Source organism: Chelon labrosus, assembly GCF_963514085.1.
Source record: "Chelon labrosus genome assembly, chromosome: 10".
Taxonomy (NCBI): Eukaryota; Metazoa; Chordata; class Actinopteri; order Mugiliformes; family Mugilidae; genus Chelon; species Chelon labrosus.
The window spans coordinates 3,934,693-3,951,979 of record NC_140360.1 but is presented as its reverse complement, the minus strand read 5'-3'; the positions used below and the strand labels follow the sequence as shown (position 1 = coordinate 3,951,979).

Below are 17,287 nucleotides of genomic sequence, written 5' to 3'. Positions count from 1 at the left end.
CTAAACCGCCCATTCGTCGTCTAGTTTTCTTTCTTTCTGGTTTTGACCATAAGTGTCTTAGTCAGATTTATTCCCAAATTCACGCCTCCCAACAATCAGCTGAGGAATTTGGTCCTGACTTTGGCCCAGACTACCTGCTAGTGTGTTGTTCAGACAGATCCCCTCTTTAGTGCGGTTTATACCACTGTGGGACATAGATGCCGTAACCTACGCCAGTGCCAGACATTTATACTTGTGCACATGTCAGTCTGGCTCACTCTGTAACAACAACATTGCGGAGATGGAGAAGCAGCCAGAAACACACAAGTGGACCAATCGCAGCTCTTGAGGTCTGCGTCGCAGTGACACGTAGTTACATTTCTGGGGAGGTGCGCGTCAGGATACAGCGCTCGGGTCTGCATAAGGTTTGGGTCGAATTGATGCAGAAGTGTAGACCGCACATTAAATCTTTCAATGCACTTGCAGATTAATCAGGCTGTCCTGACTAATATCAAACCAGATTTTACATCTGGATGGTTGTATGAGTGCTTTCACAATAACCAGAGAGAGAAAAGGGGTTCTACAAGGACAGGGAAGCAGGCATCTCGTGAGTGAGATCTTAAGATTTTAAAGTGGAAGGTTAAGCTGCAGTGCTGTTGTAAGTGCACCGTGACTGATTAATGGCTTAAATGAATTATTTAAATAGGACGAAATAAGAGCCTGTTGCTAACCCTAAACCTTGTGCCTCCAAAACAGACTCATCAGAGAATGGACATGGGCCTTCTGAGGGTGTCCTGTGGTGTCTGGCAACAGAATGTTGTTAGTGGGGGGACCTTTGAGGGGAGGGGCCTCTGTGGATCATCCAACAGATACTTGATCAGTCTGGGATCTAGTGAATCTGGAGGCCAGGTCAACACCTTGGGCTGTTCTTCATGTTTTTTTGAGTTGTTCCTAAAACATCATCCTGCTGGGGATGGCTGCTGCCATCAAGGAGTGTCATTGCTATGGGGTGGGGGTGCCTGGTCTGGTCTAGGTGGGTGCTACATGTCTAAGTAACATCCACACCATTGAATGAATGCCAGGTCCAAACATCTCCCAGCAGAACACTGTCCTGCTGATCGGTGTATATTCTAAATGTGCTTTTATGAAATTTCACTTGCTTAAGATATTTCAGTCTGGACCAAGGTTTTGGACCTAACCAATCAGCTATGCCAACATGGGACACCTCGAACATGACTAAAGATAATTTTAGTTTTTCCTTTCCTTGTTGCGATGACGGGGCGACGTGTCTGGCAGAATGTTTCTCCCACTGACGCGAAACAATATCATTTAATGCCGGTAACGCTGCATTTTCCTGGAAGGTAACAAAAGGTAAGCTGATGTCAAGAGATGTTTTCTGGCATTCACAGAGGAAAACAAACAAACCCATGCCACCACCATAGAAATTAGGGAGTTGAGGTCAAAGACGCAACGAGAGCCGGGGAGGGGGGGCACATGACAGTGGTGTTTTTTTACTTCCAGCTATTCTTGTCAATAGGATGCGGAGCACAAGAACAAAGGTGGGTATGAAGCGTCGCCGTGTCTCCTCAGGAAAAACACTCCCACAGCCGAAATATTTTTGACTTTTTTTCGCATGAAACTGTTATTGATTAGGCGCACCGGCTCACGTAAACACATATCTAAATTCTGCTGACGCCGTCCGCCGTCCTCTTTGCAGAAACAGAGAAGAGCAGGGTGACTGTGACCCACTTCCATCCTGCTGTGACCCACATCGTGACATCCTCTTCCCCCTGTTCTCTGTCTGTGCAACACACACACACACACACACACACACATATACACACTAATCCACACTCTCACACTTAAGAGAGAGAGAGAGAGAAAGAGAGCGAGAGAGGTCACTGGCTAACTGGGCCAATGCTTGTGTAACTGGCTTATTACACAGCAAATGTTAGGTGTGGAGCTGCATCGTAAGCAGCTCGGGCTGAGTTTTCGTAACCGGCCCGTGAACATTTAATAGAGTCTGGTTACAAGAAGAGGGTGCGCTTCAATAATAATAAAAAACAAAACAAAATACATCCTGGACCAAATGATGTGCATGCCAGAAAAGATGCCAAGTGATAGCACATGCCTGTCATGGCTCAGATCACAAACCACGTGTAATTTGTGGAATTTGTTTTCACTTCCTGTCGTTGGCAGTCATTTAAGTATCACCTTGAACCGGTGTCAAATCCAAACCATTTCTCTCTCCGGGACGGTTTTCTTAGGATGAGAGGTGAGACTTTTTCAGTTTGACGCCGGCTGATGACTTATACACGTTTGCTAATCATACTGTGAAAGCAGAAAGAAGTAAGATTTGACATTCAGGTCATGTTTTGGTTCCAGCTTCCCGTCACAATCGTGTGGCAATTTACAGGAACAGGAACAAGACTGAGCCCCGCGGACTGAATTCATACCTCGCATTCACCCTCCCGCCCCGGGATAACAGCTTCCGGAAACAGAACACAAAGGTGTTTTTCTGTAGCTGTTGCTTGTTGCTTGTTGTTTCCAGATCCACTCTTGAACGTCCCAAACCGTTTGCAGATTCATCAGGCCGTCCCGACTAATATCCGACTAATATGGCACGTGTACTTTTTGGATGTTTTTTTAAAATCAAGATAATTACATTAGTGCTTTTGCAAGAAACCTGCAGACAAGCACTTGGAAGTAAGCAACATTTCCCCATTCTCCTGAATTCATACCTTGCATCCACCTCCACCAGCTTCTGGAAACATTTTCTGTAGCTTTACAAATGATCTGGTACTGTGGGGTGTTTCCAGATCCACTCTTGAGCTGCTTTCAGATTCGTCGGGCCGTCCCGGCTCATATCAAACGCTTTTTGTTATTCAGATTTTTTAAAGTCTGGGCGCTCCCTGTGTCTGCGTGGGTTCTCTCCAGGTTCTCCAGCTTCCTCCCACCGTCCAAAGACATGCTGGTTAGGTTCATTGGTGATTCTAAATTGGCCGTAGGTGTGAGTGGTTGTCTGTCTTTCTGTGTTAGCCCTGAGATAGACTGGAGACCTGTCCAGGGTGTTACCCCGCCTCTCGCCCTATGACAGCTGCGATAGGCTCCAGCAGACCCCGCGACCCAGAAGATGAATGAATGAATGAAAGTCTGGATGATAATATCAGTGCTTCCACAATAACCAATGAGAGAAACCTGCAAACAAGCGCTTAGAAGTAAGCAGCGTTTCCCCGTTTCAGCCTGAATTCACACTCGCAACATGCATTCACACCTTCACCCAGGAAAACCGCTTCCGGAAACAGAACACAGAGGTGTTTTTTGGATCTTTTCAAATGATCTGGTGACGTGAGCCGTTTCCACGTCCACTCTTGAACTACTTGCAGACTCAAAGGGCCGTCTCTACCGATATCAAACACATTTCTTATTTAAAATCCGGATGATAATATCAGTGCTTCTGCAATAACCGATGAGAGAAACAGGTCTACCAGCAACATTTCCCCATTAGCCTGAATTCACACTCGCAACCTTGCTTTCACCCCCCTCCCCCGGGAAAACAGCCTCCGGAAACAAAACACAGAGGTGTTTTTCTCTAGATGTTGCTTTCGCCCAAATAATCTGACATGTTTCCAGACCCACTCTTGCTACTTGCAGATTTGTGGGGACGTCCCGACTGATGTAAAAACACTTTCGTCGTTTAGACTTTCAAATCCGGATGATTATATTATTTCCCTTCACAGTAACCGATGACAGATAAGAATGGAAGCAAGCGAACATTACTAGTAACCTCGCAAACACCCCCGTCCCCGGGAAAACAGCTTCCAGAAACAGAAACACACACACACACACAGAGGTGTTTTTCTCCAGCTGTTGCCCTGGACGCCGCTTCCTGTGGGACATTCTGCGGCGCTGACGGGCCCTCGCCGACAATGACCCTTTGGTTTCTGGTTGGCGACCCCGACGGCTCGCTGGAATGTGTCACCCTCATGAGTCAGCGCCACGAAGAAAACAACGCGTCATGTGGAAGGGAAACAACAGGAGGTGGACGAAATAACAGGAACACGCGGTGATGCCTGAAGCTGACACTGTAATCAAGCACACATTTTTATTAACCTGTAGGTAACCACGGCGACAGAGTTGACATTCAAGTGAATTAGTATTAGTTATATATATATTAGTAATAATCTCCTGATCAATAATAACACTCAGATGCTACATTTGCACAGATGCATCGCTAATTTATTAACGTCAGTTCGAGTAATTGCAATCAACATCTGCATTTAAATTAAGCTATAATAAATAAATAATGAGCAAATGCGCAACCTGCAAGTCAGCTTTGCTGTGCAGCCAAACTGCAGAAACATCTCAAAGCATTACTCATTTAGCAACGAGTCAGTGATGCGTTTGGGGAACTACCTCCTGCACGGCTGAGTCTCACAGCGTCCGCTTAAAGCTGCATGCACAGGAGCTCACATGAACCCAGTGATCTGGCTGGCCTCATTTAAACTCTGCGGTTTCCTGACGTGTGTGTGTGTTTACAAGAGGGTGGGAAATGCTTTGGGTTTTGCCACCACCTAGTGTTCGGCGTGCGTAACTGCAAGCTGCTGCATTTTGATTCAATGGGGAAAATACTGGAAGGTCTGGCTCTCCTGTTAGTGCAAATACGTTTTTTTGTTCATATTTTAAACAGAGAACAGAGAAAGAACAGCCTCTGGAGAAGAAGGAACAAGAGTCTAATCAATAAAAAGTTCTAGTCCCTTGCAGGACATCACGTGCTCAGATTATAAGTGGAGTGTCAAACACGGTCACTCCACCGATCAGTCCTGCATCATTGTGCTCCGCGCTCTTTGTCCTCAGAATGGGGCCGACAGCCTCATTCAGGACCATTTCCCCTTGGTGCCTGCATGGAAACACAGACGAATCATGACTGAGTCCGGCCTGGAGTCACTTTTTTATTTACATTTATAGCCCTGCATGTCTGAGTGCGCCCGTACCTCACGTAGGCTCCGCAAACTCCAATCTCATAACAAACGGGGGTGAGTCTGAGCGGCAGCCCTCTCCTCAGCAGGATGTTTTCTTCCGTCCTGGGTCGAATCCGGTCCATCAGAACGTAAGCGGCTCTCCTTGGGTCGCTTTTCAACTCCTGCAGCACTCGGACTATGTCGTCGTCGAAGTAGTTATTCCCTAAAGTTTGCAAGAGCAGAGAAGCGTGAGGTCAGGTGCACGGTTACCGGCTTCTAGTGTTCCAGTAAGAGTAGCAGGAGGAAAAGAAAAGCTCTGGTCTCACCTCCTCCTTCTCTCTGAGTCTTCAGGACAAACTTGTGCGGGTTGGCCAAAGCCATGGCCACGGCCTGGTCTCCTTCAGGACCCTGCAGCCACAAGGAGGGAAAACTTATTTAGAAGCTGTTGCCAGATACTACAGGACACCCTCAGAAGGCCCATGTCCATTCTCTGATGAGTCACCACAAGGGAGACCTGCACAATATTAGGATGGTGGTCATAATGTTATGCCTGATTGGTAAAAACCCAGTAGAAACTAATGAAATCTAGATTCTTGACCTGAATCAAACCAAATGCAACGCACAGCACGACTTCCGCCTCTGCACACGTCGCGTGATTAAAAACAACAGTAGCAGTGGGCGTGGCTTTCTCACCATGTCCAGAGTGTAGAGGCCAGCAAACGTCGCCCTGATCTGCTCCACCACTCCAGGCTGCTCGGGGAAGAACCTCTCCAGGACTCCAGGCCTGGCGAGCACCTGCTGGACCTTCTTGGTCCCGGCCAGGTGCGTGCCGATATCTGGACATTTCACGGCCAGAGAGCGCTCCATCAGAAGACGAGCGTCCCAGCTCTGCACCGCACAGGAGTTCATGGGTTAGACATATGCTGGATTGGAGAGGAACATCAAGAACCATGTGAACCTAGGACTGTGGTGGCATCGGTATTCCACTAAGACCTTTTCAGTGTGTCTTGTTATATTCAAAAACTGATTAAAGTAGTATATACAGTGGCGGCACAGTGGCATGGTGGTTAGCACTGATGCCTCACAACAAGAAGGTTCTAGGTTCTAATCCATGGGCCGACTGGTTCCTTCCTGTGTGGAGTTTGCATTCCCTCCAAGTCCAAAGACATGCTAGTTAGGTTCATTGGTGATTCTAAATTGACCGTAGGTGTGAGACCTGTCCAGGGTGTACCCCGCCCCTCGCCCAATGACAGCTGGGATAGGCTCCAGCCCCCCCCGCGACCCTCCAGAGGACAAGCGTTTCCAGAAAATGAACGAATATATATATTTTAATGTCAACAGTGTAATAATCGTCTACACCTATGCAGTTTTCCTCAGCTCTACATCGTGTTTTAGTGTCTTTTAACTCTATTTTACAGCTTCCTTACTCTGTGGACATATATATTACGATTTTTTTTATACTTCAGATGGTACAAAATACAGGAACCAGAATCAGGAGAAGAGGTCACATCATTCCTGTTTTAGCAGGATGATTGAGAATTGATTTTAAGATCTCCCAAGCTCTTTATGGCTTTTATATCACTATTCATGGCCGTGAAATGACCCGCCCGAGGACATCAGGTCAGCTGACCCCGTGATCTCCATTGAATCTCTTCCTAAAACTTACTTTTAATGGGAGAACCTGTCCTGGTTTTAAATGAGTTTTAATTGAGTTTTTAAATTGTATTTTATGTGTTTTACTGCAGACTTTTTAATGATGACTTGAAAAAGAGGGTGCTAGCGATAAAGATTATAATCATTAACCAAAAATGAAGCTCTGTGTTTGCACTTTATACTACAAACTCTGAGAAATGTTTGTATCTTACCTGTTCGGTGTAGTTGTCTGGCATATAGCCGTAGCGGTAGTACACTATGGCGACCTCCAGCCCGTCTCTGCAGAGACACAGTTAGAAAGCCAGAGGCGATTAAAAGAGCTGGTATAATCAGGCTTTAATTAATGTGAGTGAAAAAAAAAAAAGAAATCCATTCCCGAATACATTCACAACAAAAGCCGTCAACATTTTCTGGTAAATAGGGCAAATCAGATTAAAAGGAGTGATAACATTTTGCAAAGGAACATTGACATTATACTGCAACAGGTGAAGCAATAGCATATAATTGTTTGACCTGTCATGGCATCAACCTGCAACAAAAACAAAAAAATAAAAAAGTTGGCATCAGTTTAACTTTCATGGTACACTTGTCGGACGTCAGCTCGACAGCTTCCCGCTTGTCGCACCATTAATCAGATTTGGTGATAACAGTGTTCTGTGACGGGACTTGGCCGAGGTACACGACCAGCCTGACGCTTCCCGGCCTGGTGGATGCCGTCGGGCGGGAAGTGCCGGGAAGGAATCGGTTACAAGAAAGCAAATATCAACAAACACTCATCTCATGTTGTGTTCTGATAAGCCTCCAGGCTACCGAGAGATCAGTGGGTGGGTTCTAGTCGTCTATACTTCAACTTTAATCTTTTACTTTGGGCTTCCGTTGGTTAAAGCTATTGTCTTGAAGTTGTCATGTGACAGGAGAGCAGGAAGAACTTGTTCATGGGGTCCAACCAGTGCCCTACGAGTTTCCGGTTGGACTATTTATATGCTTATATCGTGTAATCTGAACCCGTCTGGAGCAGGCACGCTACTGTAATTTGTCTAATCTGGACTGTAGACTCAGATAAGATAATTCATGAGTCATGATTTTTCTGCGATTTTGTCTCTTCCGTTGTCATGTTTGGTTTTCCTTGTGTCCTGATCGGTTGCTCCTCCCTAACTGGTCTCACCTGTGTCTTGTTCCCTCATTGGTTCTCAGCGTATATATAGTCCTGCCTCAGTTATCCATGTGTCCGTTTCCTTGCTTGCGTTCCTTTCTTGTTCATTGCTGGCATCTCTTTATGTCTCCTGGTATTTCTTTGATTTCTTTAGATTATTCCGAACCACGTTTTGTTGGACAACTTTACATTGGCGTACTCCTTTGTTTGGACTCGCCACCTGCTTTTACGTGGCAGTGTTTTCTGTACAACCTTTAGATAGCCTTCATTAAACTGAGCCATCCTTGCCTCCATGTTAGTGTCCTCCATTTAGGTGTCCTACCACCTAGCCACACGGTGCAACGCTATCTTAACCATTAAAAATGTCTTTACCCTCTGTCTTGATAAGGTATCTTTAAAATGTTGCTGCTTCTTGCATCATATTCACCCGTCTTCATTGCGAGCCTACGTGCATGCATCTAATATCACTCTTCTCATGCAGCTCTCATGTGAATATGCATATTTATTTATCTGATAGGGACAATGCATGTGGGGGGCGTGGTGCATCAGCTGCAGGAGCGAGGTGTGGAGAGGGTTCAGGGGAGAGTGATTGGCACACCTGCATCCTGTTGGGCTTATCACTCTCTCCTTTTAACACAGTAGCGTGCTGGACCTGGGAGAAGACCAGACATGATGCAGAGAGACACACACACGGCTGTCGGCAGCGCAGAATCGAGTGCACGCCTGCGAACGACAACGAATGATGCGTGGATTTGTTGTGATCTTCAATAAAGCAACTAAAACGTCATCGCTCTCCGGTTGATTCTCTGCTGTAGAACCCACAGTGGCATCAGAGTGGCATCAGAGTACGCCACGGTGCACATTAAAGGACATCTGTTCAGACAGCAATAGACGTAAATATGCCGGATTATAGCAACAATGCTAATTTGCATCCGCAGTCCCTAGCCAGATAACACAGGACAATAGGTCACAGTAAGAGCACATGACCAGACAGTGCATTACTAAAAAGTCAATGGTTACAAGCAGGCCTGGAATTTTGTCATTTTAGGGTCAAGGCCACTTTGCCTTTTGTCTTGTCAATTTTTTGAGGGCACAAAGGCCATAAAATAAAACAATGATTTTAAGTCCAAGTCCATAATGAATTTAATGTAAGGACTAATGACGCTTCTGTGGAAGATTGGAGTCTCAGTCAAAACTGTCAAGCAGGTAAAGAAACATCTCCTATACTTTTTTATGTCTGAAGATAAGAAACTATTGAACCAAGGCCAGCTGACAGTCTTGCCTGGCCCCGGGACGAGATAATCGTAGATGTGTCAGGCTTTTATACAAGCTAATGGACGTTAACATTAGAGCTAGCCGGCTGATAAGCGTTGGCTGCGCTGTTTCTAACCTTGCTCTACGTTCACTTTACTAGTCCCAGCTGTCACCACCTTTTTTTAAATATTTGTTAAGAAAATCTTTAAGGCCTCTATTTTCTTCTTCTCTTCTTCTCTTTTGTTTCCTTTTCTGAGCACCGGACTAGTGCTGACCGCACATTTTGAGCGTACTGAACTTCAAATCAAACGGCAACATCAAATTTTGATCAGTGGTCAAACCATTTTTGTGTTTGGGGGGGGGGGTTCTTGACCACTATTTCAAGGACAATTAGGAAGAAAACAAATAAAAAGCTTTTATGTAACTCAAATATTACATATTTTTTTCCACAAATAGGCCTATTTTATTATTATTTTTTTTTTAATTATTCCATAATTTAATGAGGGCCCAGTTCTGTAAAACTTATTAAACCAATCTCCACCCTCAATTTTTGCTCAATTGACACCAAATGTGCAAGAGCATCTTCAGGCAAGAGCATCTTCAGACTGTCCTCAAAAAACTACTGCTGCACAGATTTTTGATTGATCAAAATTGAGCCTACAGTGCATCAAAATGTTTGACTGTAAACGGTACTGTAAACATATACTAGCATATAGGCCACTGATTAACCCATAAGAGCCCAGACCGATTTCTCAATCAAGGAAAATTATGGAGGAGATAAAATAAACTAAATAGACTTTTTATTTTTAAAAATAGCACTCTCATGTCATTTGCAAAACACTGAAACGCCATGACACCACTGAACAATATCTGGCTTACAATTTGTTTTTGATGTGTTGTTAGATAGCTAACAATCAAACAAACTACAGCAGGGGTGCCCACACTTCTTTGGCTTGCGAGCTACTTTTACAATGACCAAGTCAAAGTGATCTACCCATGTGTATATATATATATATTATATACCAACAACAATATCTATCTATATATAGATATATATCCTAAGTCATATTAATTGTTGCTACTGTGTTAAAAGCTCTATCCATCTTTGTTTTTATTTTTATCAAGTAAAATTTAGAAAAATAGCGCTGTCTCTTTAAGAAAGAAGCTGTGCGTGGCTGAGGAGAACTGAGGGCATGTTGCAAATATAAAATAAAAATAAATAAAGATGAACGTTTGTCTTGCTGTTTGTTTTGGAGGTGCAACAGATAAATGATTTAGACTAACATGTAAAACATTTTTTTCAATGGCACGCGATCTACCCGCACTACCTTCACGATCTACCGGTCAATCGCGATCGTCGAAATGGGCACCCCGGTTATAGCCCGTCCGAGCGGTTCATGCCAGGCTCGAATCAAACCCACCACTGACGATGAGCAAAACCAACTGGGGCAGTGCGGGCAGGGCTTCAAAGCCACCTTGGCCTTAGGGCAGATATTTTTTTCAAGGGCAGAAGGCCATGGCCCTGGTGGCCCTCGTGAAATTCCTGCCCTGGTTACAAGCCAGGTTTGATTTCAACCACTGCTTGAGGTAAGTTTTGAAGGTTTGTAATGTGGGACACTCCCTTATAGAGAGTGGAAGACTGTTCCAGATCTTACTGCCCTTTACAGAAAGAGCATTTTGTCCAAAGGCTATGAGAAATAAATGCATACTCACACAAAAAATCTTTTGTCACCGTCCAGGTATCCTTTTTTTGACACGTCTTCAAAATGTCTGCGGATAACCGGAATATTCCTGCACGGGAATACAGAAAGTCGTCTCAGAGTAGTAGTTTTTGCTCAAGGCGTATGGGAAAGTTTAGCCGTTGCGAAGTTTCGGAGACGCCATCGTCACAGCAAACCTTTTAAATCTTACGTCCCTACCTGTTCCAAAGCTCTCGCTCAATGCAACGATGAGTGAGCTGACTGATCTGGACGTCCTCCACCAGAAACATAATCACTGCCCTGCAGAGAGAGAGTCAAAGCATACTGTAGTCCATAATTTGTTAATATTCAAGTCTATGAGACCTCCCTTTCTTCTTAATATTTCTCCATACAAACGTACTTACTTTGGTTGACCGTAGAGCTCCCAGGCCTTGGCAAGAGCGGCAGTCATTTGAGGAGTCCTGTTGGATTCATGGACACACTTGCTCTCCTCCAACAGACCCACAGATCTCAGTATGTGCCTGAGATATTTAGGTAGAACCAAAAAAAATCAAATCACACATTCAGCGAGGGAGGGAAGGAAGGAACGTTGGGAGTTCATCAAAACACTTCCGACACATCTTCAGATACCTGTGGACCGCAGGGAGGCAGTCGGTCACGCCAAAACCACCGGCAGCAATAGTGTTGATCTCTATTTGCTTCAGGGAGGACGTCCCATCGGCCGTACGCTCCACCATGTAGTCGGACCGGTTCAAACCCACCACAATGGACTGGATGAAAGACACACAGAGAGATGCAGTCAAGGGTTGGAAAAGCCTCACAAAGGAGGACATATTCTTTGGTCGCATGTCATCCATCTCATCGTGGTTATGAGCTTCTTTCTGTGAATGGGTCACCGACATCTCAACTTTGCACCTTTACCCCTGTCCACACTTTGATTTGTAGCACAGCATTCAGAAAGAGGCAGAAAAAAAGACATGAATCAAATAAAACTCTTCAAAAAATGAAACCACACCTCCAAATAACAGAGATGCCGAGCCACACTGGAGTAGTTTTGCTGCAGGACCTTTGTGTTTTGAGATATATGGTTGGTAATTTGCGATTTGTATGGGATTAAGATCACAGACCACCTCTGTTATCATTACAGGTGTCTAGAGATCCCCAGGTAAAACTAGTCCCGTGCGAATAGGGCTATTATCTGCAAAGGATCTGCCACCAAATATGAACATTTTATTTACAGTTAGGCTGACATGTCCAATTACATGGCAGCCCCTGAGAAATCAACGAAAATTACGTCACAAAAAAAAAAAACTATGGAGGAAATGCAGTTTGTTTGATGAATGGTAAAAGAGTTTACCCTGCATTGGTGGTAATTGTTCAAATCTGAGCTTAATCAGCTAAAAAAATCCTGAAGTTCATTGTATTGCTTTACTGAAAATCAAATCTGGAAGCTGTCATCGCTACCAAAAGAAAGGATTTGTCTCCTGTGTCCATCCACTCCCAATGGAGAAAAGGTAGCAGCTTTTTATCAGGTCAGCCTGTTACGGACATCGTCCTAATTGAAGATAAAGATGCAGTGCAGTGGTGTCAACCCTTAGCCAGTAGTTTGTAATTTATTCAAGTTTAGTTTTATCTTTCCTTCCCAGCCTGTATAGACTTTGAGTATATACTCTGGAGTCCCGTCATGTGTTTCCAGATTACTCTGCAGATGACCAACACCAATGAGATGATTGTACATTTCAGGAGGACCAGGGCTACGTTCAACACCATTCCCATTCTGGTGGAGGGATGAATCATTCTGATTCTTCTGTATTATCAACCCCACAGATGATTGCGAGAAGCTCAGTCTTGAACGAATTGCCAGTTAAGTCAAACTAAATACTTGTCTTGGACGAGGGAAGAGGTTTCTCAGCATCCAAGCAGAAAAACCTGGAGCCGGGGGGCTGGAGCCTATCCCAGCTGTCATTGGGTGAGAGGTGGAGTATACCCTGGACAGGTAGTGATGGAGAAACCGAAGCTTTCTGAACCATTGAATCAATCTGAAGCAACTGTGTTGAAATGGTTCAGGTGTTTCGAAGCATCTGATACAATTAAATGTGGCGACATCTGCTGGATAATATTATACATAGCATTCACATGAAACGAAGGGTCGTGAAACAGAAAGTTGTGTTTGCTTAACAATAAAGGATCTACAGTATGTGCATCTTGAAATGCTTGATTTTTTTTCTTTTATAGAAAATAACATACTTGTATGAGTTTGCCATCATATAATACTGTATGTTTTAAATATATGCTTTTATAAGATTGATAGAAATACAAAAATATATTTACGAAATAAGTGAAATGCTTCTGCATCTAGGGATGGTGATGACAGTACTTTTTCAAAATGCTTGTGAAACTGGGAAGGGGATTTGGGTGGTTCAGAGATTTTTATTTAAAAACAAGATAATTTCAGCTGAGTTAGGCTTTAGTCTGTTCCTCATCTGTGTATGTATACAGGTATGTAAATCAATGTATAGTGTGTGAATGCCAATGTGAGTATGCAAGTTAATCTAATGTTATACTAATCTTACCTTAAACTTCACTCTCCCTCGTTCTAAATCAATGAATGTAACATATGCAAAACTCTCCTCCTCTCAAAAACCCACAACCATCTGAGGGATTGTCCCCATTTATAAGCATTGTGAGTTTAACAATCCCGTGACACGTCATTTGGGGAGTCACGTGATTTTTCAACTGATGAAGCAAGGCATCGAAACATCTTGTCGCGATACTTCTGCTTTGAAAGCTCGACACTGTTTCGAGCGTCTGCTTCAAGCATAACATCTCTATGGACAGGTCTCCAGTCTATCACAGGGCTAACACAGAGAGACAGACAACCATTCACACTCACACTTTAGAATCACCAATGAACCTAACCAGCATGTCTTTGGACGGTGGGAGGAAGCTGGAGTACCTGGAGAGAACCCACACAGACACAGGGAGAACATGCAAACTCCACACAGAAAGGAACCAGTCGGCTGAGGGATTCAAACCTAGAACCTTCTCGCTGTGAGGCATCAGTCCTAAACACCACACCACTGTGCCACCCGCCCTCAGATTCTTGAACACAAAGCAATCCCCCCGGATGGACAGAAGCATACAATGAGAATGGAATATTTCATAACGTAGTGCCACAGGCTGGGTAGGGGCAGTTTTCTGATGTCAAATATCAAACAGTGAAAAGCCAGGATATTAAAAACTGTTGGTTGACGTTGCATCTCGTGTTTTGTACCTGTGTCCGACCTTCCTGCTGCACTTGTCTGTGTATCCTGAACAACTTGTTTGTGAACTCATCTGCCTGGATCGTACTAGGGTGTGGAAGGAGACAAAGGATCAAACATTATTACTCAAGCAGCAAAACAAAGAACCGATTTATTTTCATTTGATTCTGTTCTACATGGTAACTTGTTCAAGAACCACAACTGCACCTGTACAGCAGTGTCACCACGTGCACCAGCTGCCTGGTGTAGCAAACCGACTGTCTCATGGAGACATTTTCTCACCCATGCTACCACTATTCCCTCACGTACCCCGTTAGAGCCTCTTGTAGAAAGTCTGGGTCCTGGCTGATCTTGTCCACTAGTGTGTTGAAGTGAGTCTGCACCTCCAGAGCCTGGAGAAGGACGGCTTTGGGCACAGGAGAGGGGAAGAGAGTGAACGGAGCGTAGGTCACGACCTGGAAACACGTCACAGATGCATCATGTTACTGGAAAGGAGCTGTAAATTCGAATTTCATTTGTGTCTCTAATGCACAGCATCCCATGGCTGCTGTGGAGCTGCAACTGAATTAGTTTGAGGATGTTTTTCCACAAGGAAATTTCTGTTCTTAGGCTGTTGTCACACCTCTATTACATCCCGCTGTATTTAACCTTTGCTCGAGATGTGTTGCATTCATTTTTCACCAAGATCTTGTATTGATGATGGGAGAGTCTGACCACTGCACAAAGGCTTCTCCAGCACATCCCAAAGATTCTCAATGGGGTTAAGGTCTGGACTCTGTGGTGGACAATCCATGTGTGAAAATGATGTCTCATGCTCCCTGAACCACTCTTTCGCAATCTGAGCCCCATGAATCCTGGCATTGTCATCTTGGAATATGATCCATTGATGGAATAACCTGGTCATTCAGTATATTCAGGTTGTCAGCTGACCTCATTCTTTGGACACATAATGTTGCTGAACCTAGACCTGAGCAACTGGAGCAACCCCAGATCATAGCACTGCCCCCACAGGCTTGTACAGTAGACACTAGGCATGATGGGTGCATCATCATTCATCTGCCTCTCTTCTTACACTGATGCCCCCATCACTCTGGAACAGGGTAAATCTGGACTCATCAGACCACATGACCTTCTTCCATTGCTCCAGAGTCCAATCTTTATGCTCCCTAGCAAACTGAAGCCTTTTTTTTCCAGTTAGCCTCACTGATTAGTGGTTTTCTTAAGGCTACACAGCTGTTCAGTCCCAATCCCTTGAGTTCCCTTCACATTGTACGTGTGGAAATGTTCTTACTTTCACTATTAAACATAGCCCTGAGTTCTACTGTTGTTTTTCTTTGATTTGATTTCACCAAACGTTTAAGTGATCACTGATCACGATCAATCAGGATTTTTTTCCGGCCACATTTCTTCCTTGAAGACGATGGTTCTTCACTATCCTTCCAGTTCTTAATAATGCGTTGGACAGTTCTTAACCCAGTTTTAGTAGTTTCTTCAATCTCCTTAGATGTTTTCTTTGCTTGATGCATGCCAATGAGTTGACCCTTCTCAAACAGACTAACATCTTTTCCACAACCACAGGATGTGTCTTTAGACATGGTTGTTGAAGAAATGAGAAGCTACTCATTGCATCAGTTGGGGTTAAATAACTTGTTGTCAGCTGAAAGATAATCACCCATGCAGTAATTATCCAATAGGAGGCTCTTACCTATTTGCTTGGTTAAATCCAGGTGGCAGCTTTTTTTTGGCCAGGCAGTGTATATATGAAAGTACGCTGACAGCCATATCTGTTCCTACCCAGCATGTGCATGATTTGTATTTAATCTTAAATTGGTTTTCAGTGCCGGTGATTCTGCAAAATGCTGCCTCTACCACACTTGCAGCTGCCAAGACACCAGAGAATCTGCCGCGTCATCTTCAACATGAAAAAAAGTGTAAACCACTTTTGGTGACACGCCATTTGGATTTCATCATGTGGCATGTTTCAACTGATACAGAGACAAAAAAAATAAAACTCCACATGCAACCGGACGGTCCTCCAAGCAATCAGAGCCACTTTGTTGTTAACAAAATCAACTCCACAGTGCTCAGATGCCCAAGCGATTTGATTAATCAAGTGACTTTAGACCAACTGTCAGACAACATTAGTGGGCACAGAAGTTGGTCTGGCCTCCAGGCTAATGTCCCCCTATAGCGGAAGACAAATCACTGGACAGAACTTAAACCTTGTCGTGGTCGCCCTTACCTCTGACGAATTCGGGGTCTCGTGTGTCCGCATTACAAGCCCATGCTGAAGAGCCGCCATTTTCGCTTCGTCCACTAAATGGTTGAGTCTGTCAGGGTTTACGATCAGCTCCTGGAGGAAAACCTGGGTTGCGATCATGATATTCCTGAAGGGCAAAACACCAGAAAGTCTCAGGAAACCAAAAAATTACACATAAATTTGCATTGGGTACCTCAGCTGTTGGCAAAAGTGCTAATCATTAGAACACAGGAGGCTAAATTAGCCTGTGACGCTAACTGCGTGAGGACGGGTAACAAGACGATGACGACGGAGGCAGGTGTGATGTGCGAGAGGGAAATGTGAAGCAGGAGAGGATGTGTGGGTGAGTGTGGGAGTGGGAGTGGGTGAATTAAATGCAGGGGTAAAAATACAACACAGGAAGTGTCACTATGTCACCCAGCTGCTGCACGAGCATCTACACTGTAAAACATTCCAGCCCCGTTAAGTTATATGAAGTTTTTCTTCTCTTTAACTCCAATACTCATGGCAAGTTTTTGATGTTGAACTCAACTGAACTCAATTCAGCAATTCTCCAATATGTCGACTGAAACTTTTGCCAAAATTGCACCGAAGACGAGTCCTACAAATGTTTGTATCTCCGAACCTCCTCATTTAACCTTTCCTCCATGTGTTCCATCTTTATTGATCCAAAACAATTGGTTCGAAAATTGCGGAGATGGAGAAGCAGCCGGAAATACTAAAGCGGAAACACGCTACTACCAAGTGGACCAATCGCAGGTAGTAACAAGTAGTTACATTTCTAAACTCTAAACCTACTACTGACCACTTTTAAAGCTTCTGAGGGCCGTGCCCCCCCCCCCCCCCCCGGCTTTATCAGTGACTTTTTACCACCAGGGCAGAGGTCTAATGTTCTGCCGAAAACAAACAAGGTCAGGGGCTTTTGCATTTAGGGCCTGGAATGATCTGCCCGAGGAAGTCAAGTCAGCTGACCGTGTCATCTTTACTGTACAAGTGCGTTTTGTTTTGTGGGTTTTAAAATTGCAGACTAAGCACGCGTGACACGTGCAATCATGCTCTCAGGA

General features: G+C 44.3%; 1 protein-coding gene across 1 annotated transcript; it reads right to left on the bottom strand.

Annotated features, from left to right (window-relative positions):
* Window positions 1–4,162: 4,162 nt before the first annotated feature.
* Window positions 4,163–17,203, bottom strand: LOC311495025 (glutathione synthetase-like; the record flags this gene model as incomplete). The annotated part of the gene is made up of 13 exons (XM_084554326.1): window positions 4,163–4,879; window positions 4,974–5,163; window positions 5,267–5,348; window positions 5,634–5,828; window positions 6,806–6,872; window positions 10,714–10,791; window positions 10,920–11,000; window positions 11,105–11,221; window positions 11,331–11,470; window positions 13,975–14,050; window positions 14,273–14,418; window positions 16,206–16,374; window positions 17,196–17,203. The coding sequence occupies 13 exons, from the start codon at window positions 17,201–17,203 to the stop codon at window positions 4,756–4,758; spliced, it is 1,473 nt and encodes a 490-aa protein (XP_084410452.1). The 3' UTR covers window positions 4,163–4,755.
* Between the last annotated feature and the right edge of the window lie 84 nt (window positions 17,204–17,287).